General features: G+C 28.3%; 1 protein-coding gene across 3 annotated transcripts; it reads right to left on the bottom strand.

Moving 5' to 3' along the window:
• Positions 1-15,128, bottom strand: LOC119682534 (epidermal growth factor receptor substrate 15-like 1). Of its 3 annotated transcripts, XM_038095995.1 has the most exons (14): positions 14,638-15,128; positions 14,318-14,554; positions 13,201-13,958; positions 10,928-11,102; positions 10,706-10,855; positions 10,553-10,642; positions 9,338-9,400; positions 9,256-9,276; positions 8,903-9,100; positions 7,800-8,252; positions 7,552-7,740; positions 5,558-5,650; positions 1,997-2,471; positions 1-1,348 (listed from the first exon to the last, which is right to left on the bottom strand). In XM_038095995.1, the coding sequence occupies exons 1-14, from the start codon at positions 14,701-14,703 to the stop codon at positions 210-212; spliced, it is 4,107 nt and encodes a 1,368-aa protein (XP_037951923.1). In that variant the 5' UTR covers positions 14,704-15,128; the 3' UTR covers positions 1-209. The 3 variants fall into 3 exon arrangements, with proteins under 3 accessions (XP_037951923.1, XP_037951924.1, XP_037951925.1); XM_038095996.1 differs by lacking the exon at positions 9,256-9,276; XM_038095997.1 differs by lacking the exons at positions 9,256-9,276; positions 9,338-9,400.
• Positions 15,129-16,468: the final 1,340 nt, after the last annotated feature.

Genomic DNA, 16,468 nt, shown 5'->3' with positions numbered 1-16,468 from the left:
ATAAATTACTAACACATTATCACATAGAGGGAATTAATAACTTTACAAAAATATATATATATTAATATGCGTAGAATACATTTTGTGATATAAAGCACTGCTGGACACTTTACTTATTAATATTATCTGTTTTGATTATTTTAATAGATAGTTTAATGAAATAGCTATTAGAAAATATATTGTTACTTTTGTTATTAAATATAGCTTTACTATTGATCTAACATACTACGTTTCAATGCCTCTTCCAAATCATCATGGAATGTCTCCGGCTTTGAATAATCGGATGCAAATTTATCAGGTAATTTAGCACCATTCCCGTCGATTATATTAGATTTTGTTGAGGTATTTAATGTCTTAGTCAAAGTTGTTTCATTTTGTAATTTTGTTAATTTAAACAATGACTGATCTTTAATAGGATCAACTTTAGCTAAATCCTGTGTAGTGGTAGCACTTTTGAAATTTTTGGAGTTATTAAGTGCATTATCGAAATAGGTTGGAAATTTTGTGTCCGTATTAAAAGCATCGAAAGAAGCAAAATTATCATTTATTGTTGCTGTTTGATTGATAATATCATTATTATTTGTATTTAAATGATCGAAATTAAAATTGAGTTTATCATCCTTTGTATTTTTAATTTTTGAAAAGTCATCTTCAAATAAATTTTTATTGAAATCATCAAATATTGTGACAGGAGATTTTGCAGTAGTTTTATTTATGATTTTACTATCAGTGTTTTCTGATGATATGTTTATATCTTTATTAGAATTTATTGAAAATGGATCGAACGGACTACCTATGTTTTTCGCACACTCAAAAGCACTTGCATTTACATCACCAAACGGATCTACGAATTTATTAGAACTTTTCATTTTTGTACTAGCATCAGCTGTTTTGGTATTAAATGTACTAAAGAAAGGATCATTAAAATCGATACTATCCATATTATTACTATTGTTGTTCGTTCCACTAACAATAGTATTTAATGGTGCATATTTATCGTTGCTATTTTTCATTGTTGAGTTCGCGGCAAAAGCATCGAAATCTGCAAAATTATCAAAAGCATCACTGCTACTGGTAACAACTGGTGCAGGTGTACTGCGTTGGGATTTCGCATTATCACTGAGTGGACTGCTTTCTCCGGTAGTGCATACATTTGTACTACTACTCCTAACGTTCAGATTTGTAACCAAATTTGATCCGAGTGTATTGTTATTTGTGGGTTCTGGACTACTATTCATACTAAAGGCATTCACTTTCGATGCTATATCATTGAGTGGTGAATACCTTTTAGCATTTGAAATATTTGGTTCTAGGTGATTATTCGAGGTGTTAGTTTTAATTTCATCATCTGAAAAAAATTAAATTAATTAATTAAAAAAATATATTAATTGCATAGTTTTATATTACAAGTATAAAAAACATGATTTAATTATAATAAATTTTTTTAAATCGAACTCGTTTTTTAATAATTTTTTTTATATATCATATATACAGTTACAGATCATCTTTTTTTTTTCAAATTAAACGTTTGTTCAATATTTTTTAATATATTCTATATATCGACTCTCCTTGAGTGTTATCATCAAGATCAGGATGTCATGTTTTTGGTTCCGCTGTGCAATATAGAAAACGCAACCAAAAACATGACATTCTGATCCTGATGATGACTCTCAAGAAGAATCGAAATATGAAATATATTAAAAAATATTAAACAACCGTTTAATTAAATATTAAAGCACAAAGTAAGAGTTTTATACATGAAAAATATGAACAAAATCTCAGCTGACAATCAAAAGATCTGATCAATAGCAAATCTTTCATTTGATCTTTAGAAAGAGTGAAAAGATCTTTCAAATGATCTTTTGCAAGATTTTTGAGTATGGTTACCCAAAAGATCAGTTTCATTGCTTTATCGAATTAATTTAGTATTATTTTCAATTTAGTTTAACTCACACACCGTCTAATCCATATATGTGTTAATAAATTTAAAACTTACCGTCTGAGCTCAAGTCATCCTTAAACAGTTTATCAGTATTTTCACAGTTCAGTTCATTATTCTCCTGATCATCGAACGGATCCTTTATATTGAAAGGATCTTCGTATCGATAATCTTTGAAAGGATCATCCTTGAAATCCGTAGGTCCTGTTATGACAGCAGTCACAGCAGTAGCACCATCATTTTTCTTTGCATTTAGAGTATTCGTTGAGCCTGTTATTGTTGGGAAATCGCTTGCAGCCAGCTGCAGTGGTGTTATGGCACGCTTTGTTGGGTTATTGGAAATTGCATTTGTTGTTAATGTGTCAGAATTGCTTTCAAATGTCAGTGGTGATGATGTGGAACTTAAAAATGTGTTTGTGGTATTGTTTTCAAAAAATGCAAAATCTTTGCTAAGCGTGGTCGTCGTCTTGGATGTCAAAAATGCATTTGATAAATTTGAAGAATTTGTTTGTGTTGATGGAATGCTTGATATCTATTACGTATATATATGTGGATGGTTTTTGTTTTTTGTTTTTTGTTTTTGTTGATGTTTGCAAATTATGAAATGGTGTATAAAAAATTTATGAGAAAAAAAATTAAATAAAAAAAGAAACAAAATTATATATAAATATAATTAAAAAAGAATTACTAAATTATTATAATTTTTAATAAAAAAACAAAAATCAGAGTAATTGAAAAACAAGAATAAAGCAACAAAATTGATGTTACATAAAATGTACAAAAAATTATTTAAAACCCAAGTGAAATTTATTTTTAAGATAATTTTACCAAGCAGGGATGCACCAAATTAACTAAACCATTTTTTAATTAATATAAAAATTATTAAATTTTAATTTAAATTAATTTTTTACTTGTTAGCCAGAAAAGCACGCCAATCTATGTTAGTCAGATAGTATATAGGTACTTATAAAAAATTAGTAAGTAAAAAAATGTTTAGCAATTTTATATTATAATTCGACATTTATTGAATCCAAGTTAGTTTTTTGTTATATATATTTTCGTATAATTAAATTACTGTTCATAAGTTTCGTAATCATAAACATTGTTCAATGTAAAGAGAATCGAATTCACGAATTTAGTGGATCAAGTAAAACGAAATGCATTAAGCATAAATAATACGAAAAGCCATTGAAACGGTGACTACATATATATATATATTTTGCTAGCTTTTTTGAAGTGCACGTCATGGCCACTAAGTCAAATGTGATCTAAAGCAGTTCTATTCTTGATCAACTAAAATATGAATTTTCTCTACTGCGGCTACAGTTCAATACTTCAATAAACACTTTTTTCATTTTACGCTTAAAGTGTCATTATACAGTGTAAGTAATACAATACATACATAAATATATATATATTTCAATACATTAAATATAAATTGTATAATTATTGTATTTGTCAGTTGAATGATAATAATGAAAGGGAAATAATTAGACTACAGTTTAGCACACTATGATTACTTAAATCGTTACTCTTGATATTAATGTGACTTCTTAAGGACAATAATAACAACAAGTCAAAAAAAATATGATCTGATATACATAAAGTTTATGTGATATAAGGCATATATCGTAAATTAGTTAAGTCACGCAATATTATAGTTGCATAAATGAAAGATATATATACTGAAAACTGTGACTATAACATCAACATAAAGTCATAAGCTATGTAATTCTTTTTAAACCAGGTCTTTGAACCGGAAAATTTTTTATTTCAATTGAGTTTAATTCAAAAAAAAAAGACGAATTTAATTTCTGGGACACACCGATTTAAAAAAGGTTTTTATTAGAGTCAACTATTTTGAGCTATATGTCCACTTTAGCTTACTTTGCAATATATAGAGGTTTGAATATATAAACTTTTTAAATTGTTTTCTAGTATCAATTTAGTAATCTAATACCAACTAGTATATGCAATTTTTACAATGATTACACAAACGATTTGTAACTAACAAATAAAAACGTCAGATGGCACTGTCTTACCAAAACTCGTTGTGAAATGGAATTATCCGGTAAAATGAAATAATACTAAAAAATTTGATCTGCGGTTCAGTTCAGAGAGAATATTTTTTATCTATTAGTATTACAAATGTTCGTATCGTAATCATTAAAATCATTAATTCTTTTGAACTAATAAGGTATTAGGTTTAAGTTTATAAGTAAAAACTAATTATGAACTTTGAACTGCTTTTTCATTTCATATAAAGTACTGAAAAGAAAGCTGGTAAAGTACATAAGCTGGTATTGATCAGATCAGTTCATCGTTTCAGTTCTGATTTGTACTTCAGAAACCATTTCTTTTCTTTTCAGATAACAGTTTAGTTCAAGCTCGAAGTACTGTATTATATACCCTTTTCTTTAAGAAGAGTACTAAAAGTGGATTCTTTACGATGTACAATCTCTACAAACTGGGATATGATAGAGTACTAATATTTATAATATCAATTACAGTTTTAATAATATGTATATTAAAAAAAAATTTAAATTAATGAAAATCAAACTAAACAAGCTTGTATTATATTGTGCTAAACTTATAGTTGAGTATTTAACATATTAACATATTTTTTGAAACAAATTAATTTATATTAATTATGTGTTTATATTATTAATAATTTATATTATTATGTATATGCAAGTATATATAAATATGTATAGGGTAAGTCACATTCATAATATTAATTTTATATTAAATAATAGCGATGGTTACTTTATATTAACAAACACTTAATAGTTAAGATACGTGAACGGGCATAAATATATAAAATCTCAATAATAGTAATAATAATAATAATAGTTAATATTAATAATAAGTTAATGATATTTATAAATTTCAATTAATTTATTAAAATTTAGCTAATTTTGTGTCTCAGTATGTCTGCTAAGTTGACTAACAACATTATGATATATTAGAATTTAGTTAAATGTGTCAATGCAATTTTTGGTTGTTTTGATATTTGTTAAGAAAAACACTTAAATTTAAATTATTTTATTATATACTATTTATATATATATGAAATTGATTTTATACGATGTTCACTGAAAATAGAATTCCAAAAATGAAAGCTCACTGTTAGTTTTGCATATATGCATATTTTTAATTTTAAAGAAATCAAAAGTGAGTCTTTTAATATTTTAAGTACAAAGGAAATATAAGGAGAAAACAAAATTTATTTTTGATTCAATACTGAAATTATCAATTTTATATGAAATATATGTGAACCAAAGAAATCTTAAGAATAAACTTTATAAACAAATTAACTCAAACATACCAAAAACAAACCAAGTATAAATAAATCAAATATAATAACCCTACTACAGAAAGAAAAAAAGAAATATTAAATATATATATATAAATATATTTTTTTTTAAATAATTTTAAAATATATATATACTACAAACAAGGATAACAGAAGAAATTTAAAATTTCAAAATAAATTAATATATATAAATTAAAACAATTTATGTTAAGCAATCAAATTACAAGCAATAAAAGAAAGTATTGAATGCGGTGCACATGCATTTACCACCGATCCCAACGAACTGTAAAAGTAGTACCAACCTTATTGTCGAAATCGTCAAAATCAGCAAATCCCCCACTTGTCGAAGTTGAACCGAATGCATCCATAGTAGGTTGAGTTGTACGTACTGGTCCCTTTAACAAGAAAAATTTTCAAGTGTGATTATTTAACGTTTTTAATTTAAATAAAATCTTAATCTATTTATATTGTATAAATATTTATCAGATATTTTTTAAAGACTATTAAACAACAACATTAAAATTATTTTATTTAATATACTTTTTAATACATCAATTTTGAACGAAAATAATCATTAAGGCTACTACAGATTTACTAAATTTGGGATTCCAAAAATAAACGTAAATAAAACATAACTGAAAAAACTTTTCAAGGAACAATGGTACATTAGGACGAATGACATCCTCAAGGACCTCAAGATTGATCCGGTCAAAAAATACATAAACGAGAGAGCCCTGAAATTATTTACGTAAACTGGCAGACTTGCCAACACCGCGTTATCAAATCTTAGAATAGTTACAGGCTACTCGAAAAGGTATGCAGATCTAAATCTAATGATAGTGTAATTAAGAAATAAACAATAATCCAGTCAAGGCGTAGAGAGGGATTATGAAAAACCTCGCAGTTAATAGAGAGTAAAAGTGCTCAAGTTCACTAACTCAACTAGCCTCAACATAATAAAATATAACTTGTATTTGAGATTTCGATCAAATTTTTATGTTAATATAATGTTTGGGCCTTGACATTAGGTGTAAAATACAATATAGTCATATCACATCCACGGAATATCGTACAGAACTCAATTCTTTCTAAATAATTTTCAATGACTTGTCGACACATAACCCAGTCATGATTCAGCGGATGTTCTTTTTTAAAGCGTCGAAGGTAACCACTACCAAAAAGTCAGTGGTAACAAAGCACATTGTCATGGTAGCTAAACCACGTCACCAAAATGCAAACTTACACGACCGAAAAAATTCTCGCACAACAAAACTAAAACAGTATATGTTCTTTAGGTTTTAGCACTATACTGTTGAACCGTTCACCTTCAAGTCTATGTCTTCAATTAAAATAATGATCATGTAGGATAGTTTGTATTCTCCCTTCGTTATTTTGAAAAAGTACAAATCTAGCAGACTATCTATTACTTTTTGTGAATGCAGTTGTCTTTTGACATTTGCTTCATCATTAAACGATTGATACGAAAAATCATACATACTTTCATAGCAGCTTTTTACAATCTTAGCATGCTCAGCGTTTGTTAAACGATCTAATATATGAAACGGCAAATCTAAAGCTAAATATAAAATGATTTTGATAACACATATCATTAAAGCAGTGCTGCTAAATCAGGACTCTGAATTAGAAACTCCTTATTGTTAATTATATATTAGTTAACTATATATATTTATAAATGCATTAGAATATATTTAAAGAGTATTCGATTGAGTTTCTTACAAAGCTTTTCAATATATAGTTGCGACGACTCGATATCTTTAATCTCTGATGATAGAAACAAACTTTCAACGTTAAGAATCAATTTACTGTAGTCTTTAAATAATTGGGAATATTGACTAGATACCTTCAACACTTTTTTATTTCTACGTAACTTTGGAATGAATAACTTCAATTTAATATTATTTGTTATCTTGCAACTGTTTTGAGGTACAACTCCTCAGTGTCAAGTTTATGATACACTTCAAAACTCATTTTTTTTTCATCTTTATCCCGTTTTTCTAATCAGGTTAAGAAAATTCCGAAAAAGCAAACATTTTTCGGAATAACTCTATATATGGGGTGGAAACTGTTCTAACGGACACCCAACGTAAACAGAAATCTCTCTTAAATGATTTATCTTTCTAAAACTAATTTTTTTATCATTCGCCTTTTACATTTACTTAGACTTGAATTAACAAAAATTGGGTAACATCAAGTATTTTCTCAATAGTTTTTTCAATGTATATCTATATAATATTTCCCATATTTTCCTATAAACATTTATTAATACAATACATACCTGTACTGGACGAGGCGGTGCTGGTCGCGGTGGTGGTACTTTTGATTTTTTAGGTGGCAAGGCTGGACTTGGTGACTCTGGTCTTGGTGGTGGTCCTGATTTTTGTGTATTTGGACTTAGGACTTGTCCTTGACCAGTAGGTGCATGTAAAGCCGCAAATGGATCGCTACCAAAATCATCCTTTCCCGGCTTTAAAATAACATTTTTAAATTAATCAATAAATATTATTTATGAATATTAAAACATACCTCTGGGGTTATTGCTGTATTTGTTTTATTAGCACCAAATGCATCACCACCAAATGGATCTGATTGCTGTCCAAATGAACCCACATTACTGCCAAAAGCATCAAAACCACTATCAAATCCAGTTGTGGCACTAAAACTATCATCAAAACCAGTTCGTATAGGGTTAGTAACATTTGTACCAGCGAATGGATCATTTTCGAAACCATTACTAACGAAACCAGTATTATTTATATTAGTATTAGTAGATGTTTTATTATCATCGAAAGGATCAGATTTTGGTTCTTCAATCTTTTTCTCCAAAGTTCTTTTCGCATCATCAAAGTCTGGTTCAATTTTTAATTGATACTCAGTTACTAACTCAGCTTCTTGATTTTCAATAGCTGCACGACACATCAATAAAGCATCCGTCATTTGTCGCTGTATCTCTAATAGCTCTGTTACAACAGAGCGCACCTAAAAGTAAAGGTCAATAATGTTTATTTCCTAATTTCCGCAAAATTATTGAAGAAGGGTTAATCTATTCTATTCAATCTTTTCAAAGAAGGGGTCATACATATTAGATATGGAAAATTACTTTCATATTTTCTGTCTGCCATTAACAATAAATATTATCGCCTCACAACCAATATGACAGAAGCTATCAATGACAGTCTAGAGATATTACTTCTATTTCTGCTTATCAACGAAAGTAATCTTTGCTTAATTCTGCATTTACATGTAGGTAATTAGTTTTGTATTTTTTTATACATTATCATATCTAATAATAAAATCACGTATCTACTAGCTACCAATTCATAATTGATTGCTATTACATTTATATAAATATATACAAAAATTGCAATCAAATATATGACTAATTTGAAGTTAAGGGAATTAAGGGAATTATAGAAATGTGATTAAATTTCTTGTATAAACTGATAAAAAAAATTTTAATAGCTTGGGCGTATATATTCTAAATTTACCTATTTGTTTATTAAACTATGAAATTCTATTATAAAAAGTTGGTATTTTTTAACAATTTATAAGAAATTATATCGCTGGAGAAATTATTATTAAACTCTATCTTTGCTAAATTCCCTATATGTCTATACAAAGTGGCTTACCGAACTTATTTGTAATTGCGTATCCTGCAAGTGCTTGGAAATTTTTTGTAGTTCCCGATTTTTCTCATCATATTCCTTTTGTAGTGCCGTTTCTTCATCCTTCAGTTTTTGTAATTCTGAGCGCTTCGAATTTAGTTCACCTTCCTGTTCATTTATGGTCTCTTCTTGTTTCTGACATTGTTCACGTATTTTATTAACCTGTGAAATAGGAAATACGGAGTAACCAGAATTATTTTCCATTTAATTACACTTCTATTAAAAACAGAAAGTTATGAGAAAATTAGAAAATGAGAAAAATGTTTATTCCAAACTTAGAAATACCATGCTTATAGACAAAACATATTAATATTTACAATTTTGAGTTTTTGTTTTTCCTTAAAATAATAACAAAAGTTAAGAACAGAACATAAATAGATCAATTAAAAACCCACAAACCTGATAAAGCACATCAGTTATATTTGAATTCAAATTAACCTTTTCAGCTTGATTTTCAACACTCTTTTGAAAAGTGTATCATATTTAAAATATATATTTTTATCCAAATAATAATGGTTAAAAGCATTTGAAGAGGAAGAGGAACGCAGCGCAAAATTTTATTTTATCAATCCAATTTTAAAGCGCAGGAAAAGAAAATAGGATATATAAAAAATTAAATAAATAATATATAAAAAAAATTATAAAATATATTTACAAAATAAATCAAAATAAAATAATTAATATAAAAATTCCAATTAAATATTAATGCAAAATCAACAATTTAACTTTAATGCCGAAAAGAAATAAAAATATTGCAACAATATGTACATGTGTCAGACTAAAAGGAACCAGAATATTCTTAATCGAGACTAAACCAGTGATGGCAAACCTTTTTATAAACACTTTGCATTTGTAGAACGTGTGCTATAGGTTTACCATCTCTGTTCTTAGCTATAACGTTTAGTTTTGGGAAACGTAACTCATATATTTATTATTATACATTTATTATTATATTTATTAATATATGTTTATTATTATGGATTTATTATTATATATTTATAATTATATATTTATTATTGTATATTTATTATTGTATATTTATTATAAACATTTAAAAATTAATTAATTAAATTATTTATTGTTTTAATGAATAAAATAATAATCATTTTGTTTTTGAAACGGTTAATCAGCCCGTTAACATTTGTAAAAAAAAATAAGTTTTTAAATAAATTTTTATTTACACTAATATATCAATATAATTAATGTTAAATTATTGCTACATTATAAGAACCATTTATTAGTACCCTGAAGATAACTATAGAATATAGTCGAAATATTAGTGCAAATAAAAAAAATTTTTTAAAACTAAATTTTTTAAAAAAAGTTTATTATTTAACAATTGTCCAATTAGCCCTTAATAAAAAAAAATTATTATTAATAAAATTATAATATAACAATATAGTAATATATGAATATTATACTCAAAAAAAATAAAATAATAATCAGAATATTAATTTTCATATAGTACAAAAGTTGCAGAATATTCTGGTACGTTTTAGTTAATATATATTATACAATAGCATATACAGACGCATATTTATAAATATATACCACATTAGTGTAGTTTTTATACAATATTTTATTTAAAGTAAGCAAAATTTGATTTCCACTCACTTGCGCTTTAAGATCATCCAAACGCTTTTGTGCCTCACCACGCTGATTTTCTAATTGTTTTAATGTTGCAGTTAAAGTGTCTAACTCGCTCTATACCAAATAAAATAAAACCGAACTCAATTAATATATATAAGAAAGTATTTAAAAACAAACCTGTAAACTGCGCACTTCGCCGGATTTTATACGTATATCCGCCTCTTTTTGTGCAGTTTCTGTTTCGAGTGCGTGACGTTCTTTTGCTAACTCTTCGATTTCTTTGGATATCATTTCCAGTTCGGGATTGGTATATGTAGGTTTAGGCTCCTGGAAAAAAAACAAAAAACCCAGATTTTTTAATTATATTAAAAACAGTTTTAGAGAAAATGTATTACATACCAACTGTGGTTGTACATCAACACCAGACACAATTGCACGCATAGATGGTGGCACCATAGCTGCTGTCAAAACTTGTGGAGGATCTATACCATTCTGTTTACGTTCCACCATCCACATTGCTAAGCCAAACTGTTCTAATGTTAGCTTGCCAGAGACATTTGTATCACAAAGAGCCCTGTTAAAGAATATATAAAAGAGTAATAAAATAAAATATGAAGAATGTAATTATACAAATACTTATATATAGTAAATAATAATAAAATCAAAATATATTATAAATAAGTACATTGGTGTTTACATACAACTGGGATTAAAATAAAATACTGTTTGCTTGAAACCCATCATAGATGGGTGTAGATCTGCTGGTATCTCTTACTAAAGGGTGAGCGATGTTTGGACATCGTAATCAGTTAGTGGCTTCCAGATACCAATTTAGAATCAGCTCTTGTTCATAATACTTCTCTCTCACATACTTCTCTCTTCTTTACCCAACCATACCATAAACCAATTATATTCATACTTAAAATTTCTTATGTGTTATCTGATATATAGATTTTCACGGGCTACAACGAGAATAGTGGCATCGCGACATAGACCTGAGCTTTTTGGATTCATAAAGCCAGATACAGTAGAAATATTTAAATTGAAATTCTGCAGTACTGCACTTTTATAGTAGTACAATAGCACTACAATGAGTGTCGTCATCTAATCTAGTCTGTCTTCTATCAACAATATATCAAAGAAATGTTTGCTGTGGAGCTTACATAATTGAGGTTGAATATAAACGAGTTTTAACAGTCCTCCATATATCTGCAGTGTTTTCTGCAAGCCCACGTTTGCACAGCAATAAAATTCACAACAGTTCTCTACTGAAAGAACTTCTCATTCAGCAAAACAATCGCAGCGCAAAGTATACTCAGAGGTCAGAGTATAGTCATATGCTAAGCAGTCAGTTATCACGGAACTGATTCTTTATGACCTCGCCCAATTATTCTCATGCCGTAATGCACACACTAATTTTATTAATCTTATTAATCTATGTCGTCAGGTTTCAATTAACACCCATCCACTCATTTCTTACTTATTCTCATTTCTTACTTATTCTAAGCAACTCTTTTTCATCTATTCTACCCTTATCTAACCCGTTTCATAGCTGGCTCTTCATGTTGCCTGCTTTATATATTTCCATCGAAACATTTTAAAGTATAATTATCTGTTCAGTTGAAGATCCAATATCATTCTAGAATACAAATTGCTAGCCCAATTATGCAAGCAAGAGTTGCTAGCCCGAAACTACAATATACAGTGAATTTCTGCTCCAAATTTTAACCATGTAAATCAATAAATCTATATAGATACTTAGCAAAGCTTGAGTAAAAATAATATCGTATATAATGTCGTATATAATGAACTACTATTTTCTGATCGATCGATGAAAATAAATCTCCGTAGCTAGCAATTAATCAACTTGAAACTAGAGATATGATATATGATATAACAGCGTTATACCGATAGGTCACATATATGTAAAAAAAACCCTGAAGAAATTAAGATAGTTTAGTTTAGGTAATTTGATGCAGTCGTGACATTACAAAGAGAAACCGAGTAAACAATTATATATAAATTAATATATATAATAAACATTTAAATTAGTACTTGGGGTCAAAATTATATTAAATTTTTTTTTGTAAAAAAATACTTCTTAAACATTATTATTTTTATCTGTCACATATCACATATAATGATGACATAAAGTGATATTTTTGTCAAATATAGTGACAAAAATATATTTTAAGTTTATCTAAATATACAAAACTATATATAATAAAATACACATATTTAATGTGTTATCTACTTATTAATAAGATCAGTCTATTAATATTTGAACTAAGTGGATTTATCTAAAAATGAATCATAAAAAAAATTATTTTTAGAAGAGACCTTAAAGATTAATCGGAATAACCGACAACTATAGTCCACATCTTGTTATATTATAAGCTCAAAGACTGAAAGATTGGGACTAAAAACAAAAACGGAAGCAGAAAACATATTAAGAGAGTGATATATGGAATATACATATGGTATATCATGTATGAAAAATATATGATATATATTATATATGGATAATGATAATGATAATATTTATCATATATGGAATATGTAATATATGTGTACACATATAGGATATATGGAAAGATACCAGTGAAGTAATCAAATGTCAAAGCCACAAAGAATTATTTCTTTCCCTTTCCCTTATAGTCAAATATGCTTACCATATATGCGCTAATAAATTTTGTGGTACCCCAGACTGCAGAAATATGTTCTTCACTTCAATGCCAGAAACAAGTCCATCTTTATCACGATCCGAATCTCGAAACATAACTTCGTATCGTTTTAGTTCACTTGGTGTTACAACCCAATCCACATTGGCAGTTACTGATGGCGGTGCGCCAATAGGTATTAAAGGATCTGTTGATATTAGTGGCTGAGGGCCACCGACTGGCGGAACACGTGTCATTGGTGGTATGGCAGCTGGTATTGTTGGTATTGCTGGTGGTGGTGCAATATCTTTTGGAAAATTAGCAACGAAACCACCATCACCAAATCCTTCACCGCTAGGTGCACGAGGTACCGCTGCATTCGCTGGTGGTGCTGGTTTTGGTGGCGGCACTCCACCACCAGCAGGTTTACGTAATTCTCGTGGTAACATATCAGGCACTGTACGTTTATCCAAAGTTTGATAAATGAGATGCATTGCTACAATGAACTCATGTTTGTCTAAATTGCCATCTTTATCCTGATCTGCAAGATCCCATATCTTGCCTAATGTGTCCATTGGTAATTTTGAATCCATTAAAACTCCTTTAACTTTATTTCCAGGCAGCATACCATTTACTGGTTTCAGTGATTCGAAAAGTTGCTCGTATTTCAAGCGGTCAATGACACTTATCGACCAGTCACCGTTCGCTACTCCGCCACTAGAAACGGGCACTGTTTGTATGCGAGGCGGCATGATTTTCGGTAGATCACCCTGAGAAATAAATTTAATAAATTAAAAAACTTTGCTTCTAATTTTTTCATAACAAAATTGTAAAATTAATTTCGCTTCATGCCTTAACTAGCTGTGAACATTTAATTAATAGCCTTGAAATTCAAATAAAATTGTATATACATTTTTTGCACTAAATATGGAGTTAATAGACGGCTTTAATTGCAATCGCTTTCGTCGTAGTTGTAAAATGTGCGAGTGCGATTGAATAGTTAAATTAGATAATATTTAAAAAAATATAAACAAATTAATAATTACTGAAATCTACAGAATAGTTGTTTGAATTTTATACCCCCGCCCCACCAACACTAATTGTGTAATCACGAGTCGTTTGAACTTACCACTTTTGGTGGATTTGTTGTGTCCATATAAATATTGCTCATATTGATCACTTGTCCACTTTGTGCCAAGGATACTAATTTCAGTGCTACAAAAAATCCAGGTTTGTCTAAAAAACCTTTTCCATTCGGATCTGATAAATCCCATACTCGACTCAACACTACATCGCTAAGACCAGACTTTTTTAAAAATTTCGCTGCAGTCATCGCCTCAATTGCTCCTGACCCTTTTGGGTCAATCTAAATAGAATAGTTGTTTCAATAGTTGTTGTAATGTCTGTGTTTGCGATGAATTTATTTTAGACACAAATCGCGTAATTTACCTGTTTATAATATGCTTCATATATCATACTGTGTTTACCACAGACTTTCGCAAAATCTAAATTCATTTTAATTATTTATTTTGTGCCCTTTTCAATTAATTTTGTTCCGAATTTTCCAATTGAAAAGATGTTATTCGAAAAATTCTTATCAGAAAATCGATAAACAGCGAAATTCTAAATGGTATTGATTTAACCACACTATGTTGGGTGCGTGGTGAACTTCCTTAACGCTTGCTTTTTATTTGGTTGACACCCTCTATTTTTGCTCACATTAATTATAATTTATATTGACTTATAATTTTCACTAGTTTCCATAACTTAATTAAACAATTAATTAATAACCACACTCATTAATTTTGTTCTTATTTTTTTCCCAAAGTTTTTATTTTTTACTAAGCAATTTTGACAAAATATAACTACAAACACCTATCATGTTCGAATTGCAATATGTCAAACTTACGAAGTGATTACTGACATACAAACCCGATGCAAAAATAAATGTAATGGTGTGCAACTCTATGTCTTAATGTACGCTGTAATTTTTTTAATATAGTTATGTAAATTTAACACGTCACATTAATGATTTTTAATATTTGTATAGTTATAAATGGAGATTTCAAAAATCCATAATTTATAATAATTTAATTTACTGCAAGTAGCTCGTGTAAGCACCTAATATATTAATGAAAAAAATATGATATATCGAAATACTTCTCCATTATGTAGGCGCAGCTAATTTATTTAAAAATGAAATTCTTTCTACTTTTGTCACCAATATTACTTCTGTGTCAAAGGAAAATATTATATCATTTTAATTTGGATCGTTCTAAATACATTAGTGTGATCGATTTTCTGATCATTTCTAGAAGGATACTCCTTATTATACTCCTTATTATTTTACTTATTTAAATTAATGCGACGACAACATTCGAGTATAAAACAGGCACATAAGAAGTATTTAAGATGTCTGTGCATCGTTGCATGTGCATAATTATTTAAGTTTACAAAAATAATTCCCTTTTTTATAATTCTGCACTTCATTTGCAAGACAATGTTCAAGACAATATTTTCAACACTAATTATATCTTGCATATTTGATTTTCAAGATTCTATTGTGAATGATACTACTTTTTTTACTATTCGCCGGGCAATACTTTAGCCAAACTGTTAAGTTTTGTTTGATTTTGTAATTATATGCAATTGTTTGATTTTGTATTTATTTTACGTCCAACAATTATTTTAAATAAATAAATACGAAAACAAAAATCAGCTGTTCTAAACTGTATTCAGAATTATTTGAGTTTGCAATGATGCACATTCAATGATGCACAGATATACTGAATACCCCTATAAATTTTTTTTATATACTAAATAATGTCACAGAAATTGTAAATTTGTTTCTAAAAGATACATATGTTAAGAAGGCACACATAGTCTTGAAACTCATGGACAAATGTGAATCGATATATTCTTTTTTCTCTCCCTCTAATTTTATAATTTGCATTAAAAACAATAACAATTTTGCTCATAACGAGCCCATGGCACTTTATCTTACATGTCTATTAATCACTAATGTATTATTGCATTGAAAATAGGCGTTTTCGGTGGGTCGAAAGTGTGGCAAAATACAGAAGTTGCTGGCCTATACTTTACGCAAAACAACACTATTTTCTGTATCTAGGTCAGTATAGGTATACTGGCCACTTATTTCAGCCAATAAAGAAAAAAATGTTACCTACACAATAAGCGAACTATTGTGAACCTTTATTGGAAATTCCAACGAATACTGCAGTCATATGTTTAAAATTATATGTAAACAATAATTCAAACA

Source organism: Teleopsis dalmanni, chromosome 2, assembly GCF_002237135.1.
Source record: "Teleopsis dalmanni isolate 2A chromosome 2, ASM223713v2, whole genome shotgun sequence".
Lineage (NCBI taxonomy): Eukaryota > Metazoa > Arthropoda > Insecta > Diptera > Diopsidae > Teleopsis > Teleopsis dalmanni.
Note: the sequence above shows the minus strand (reverse complement) of the source record. Positions and strands in the feature narration are given on the sequence as shown.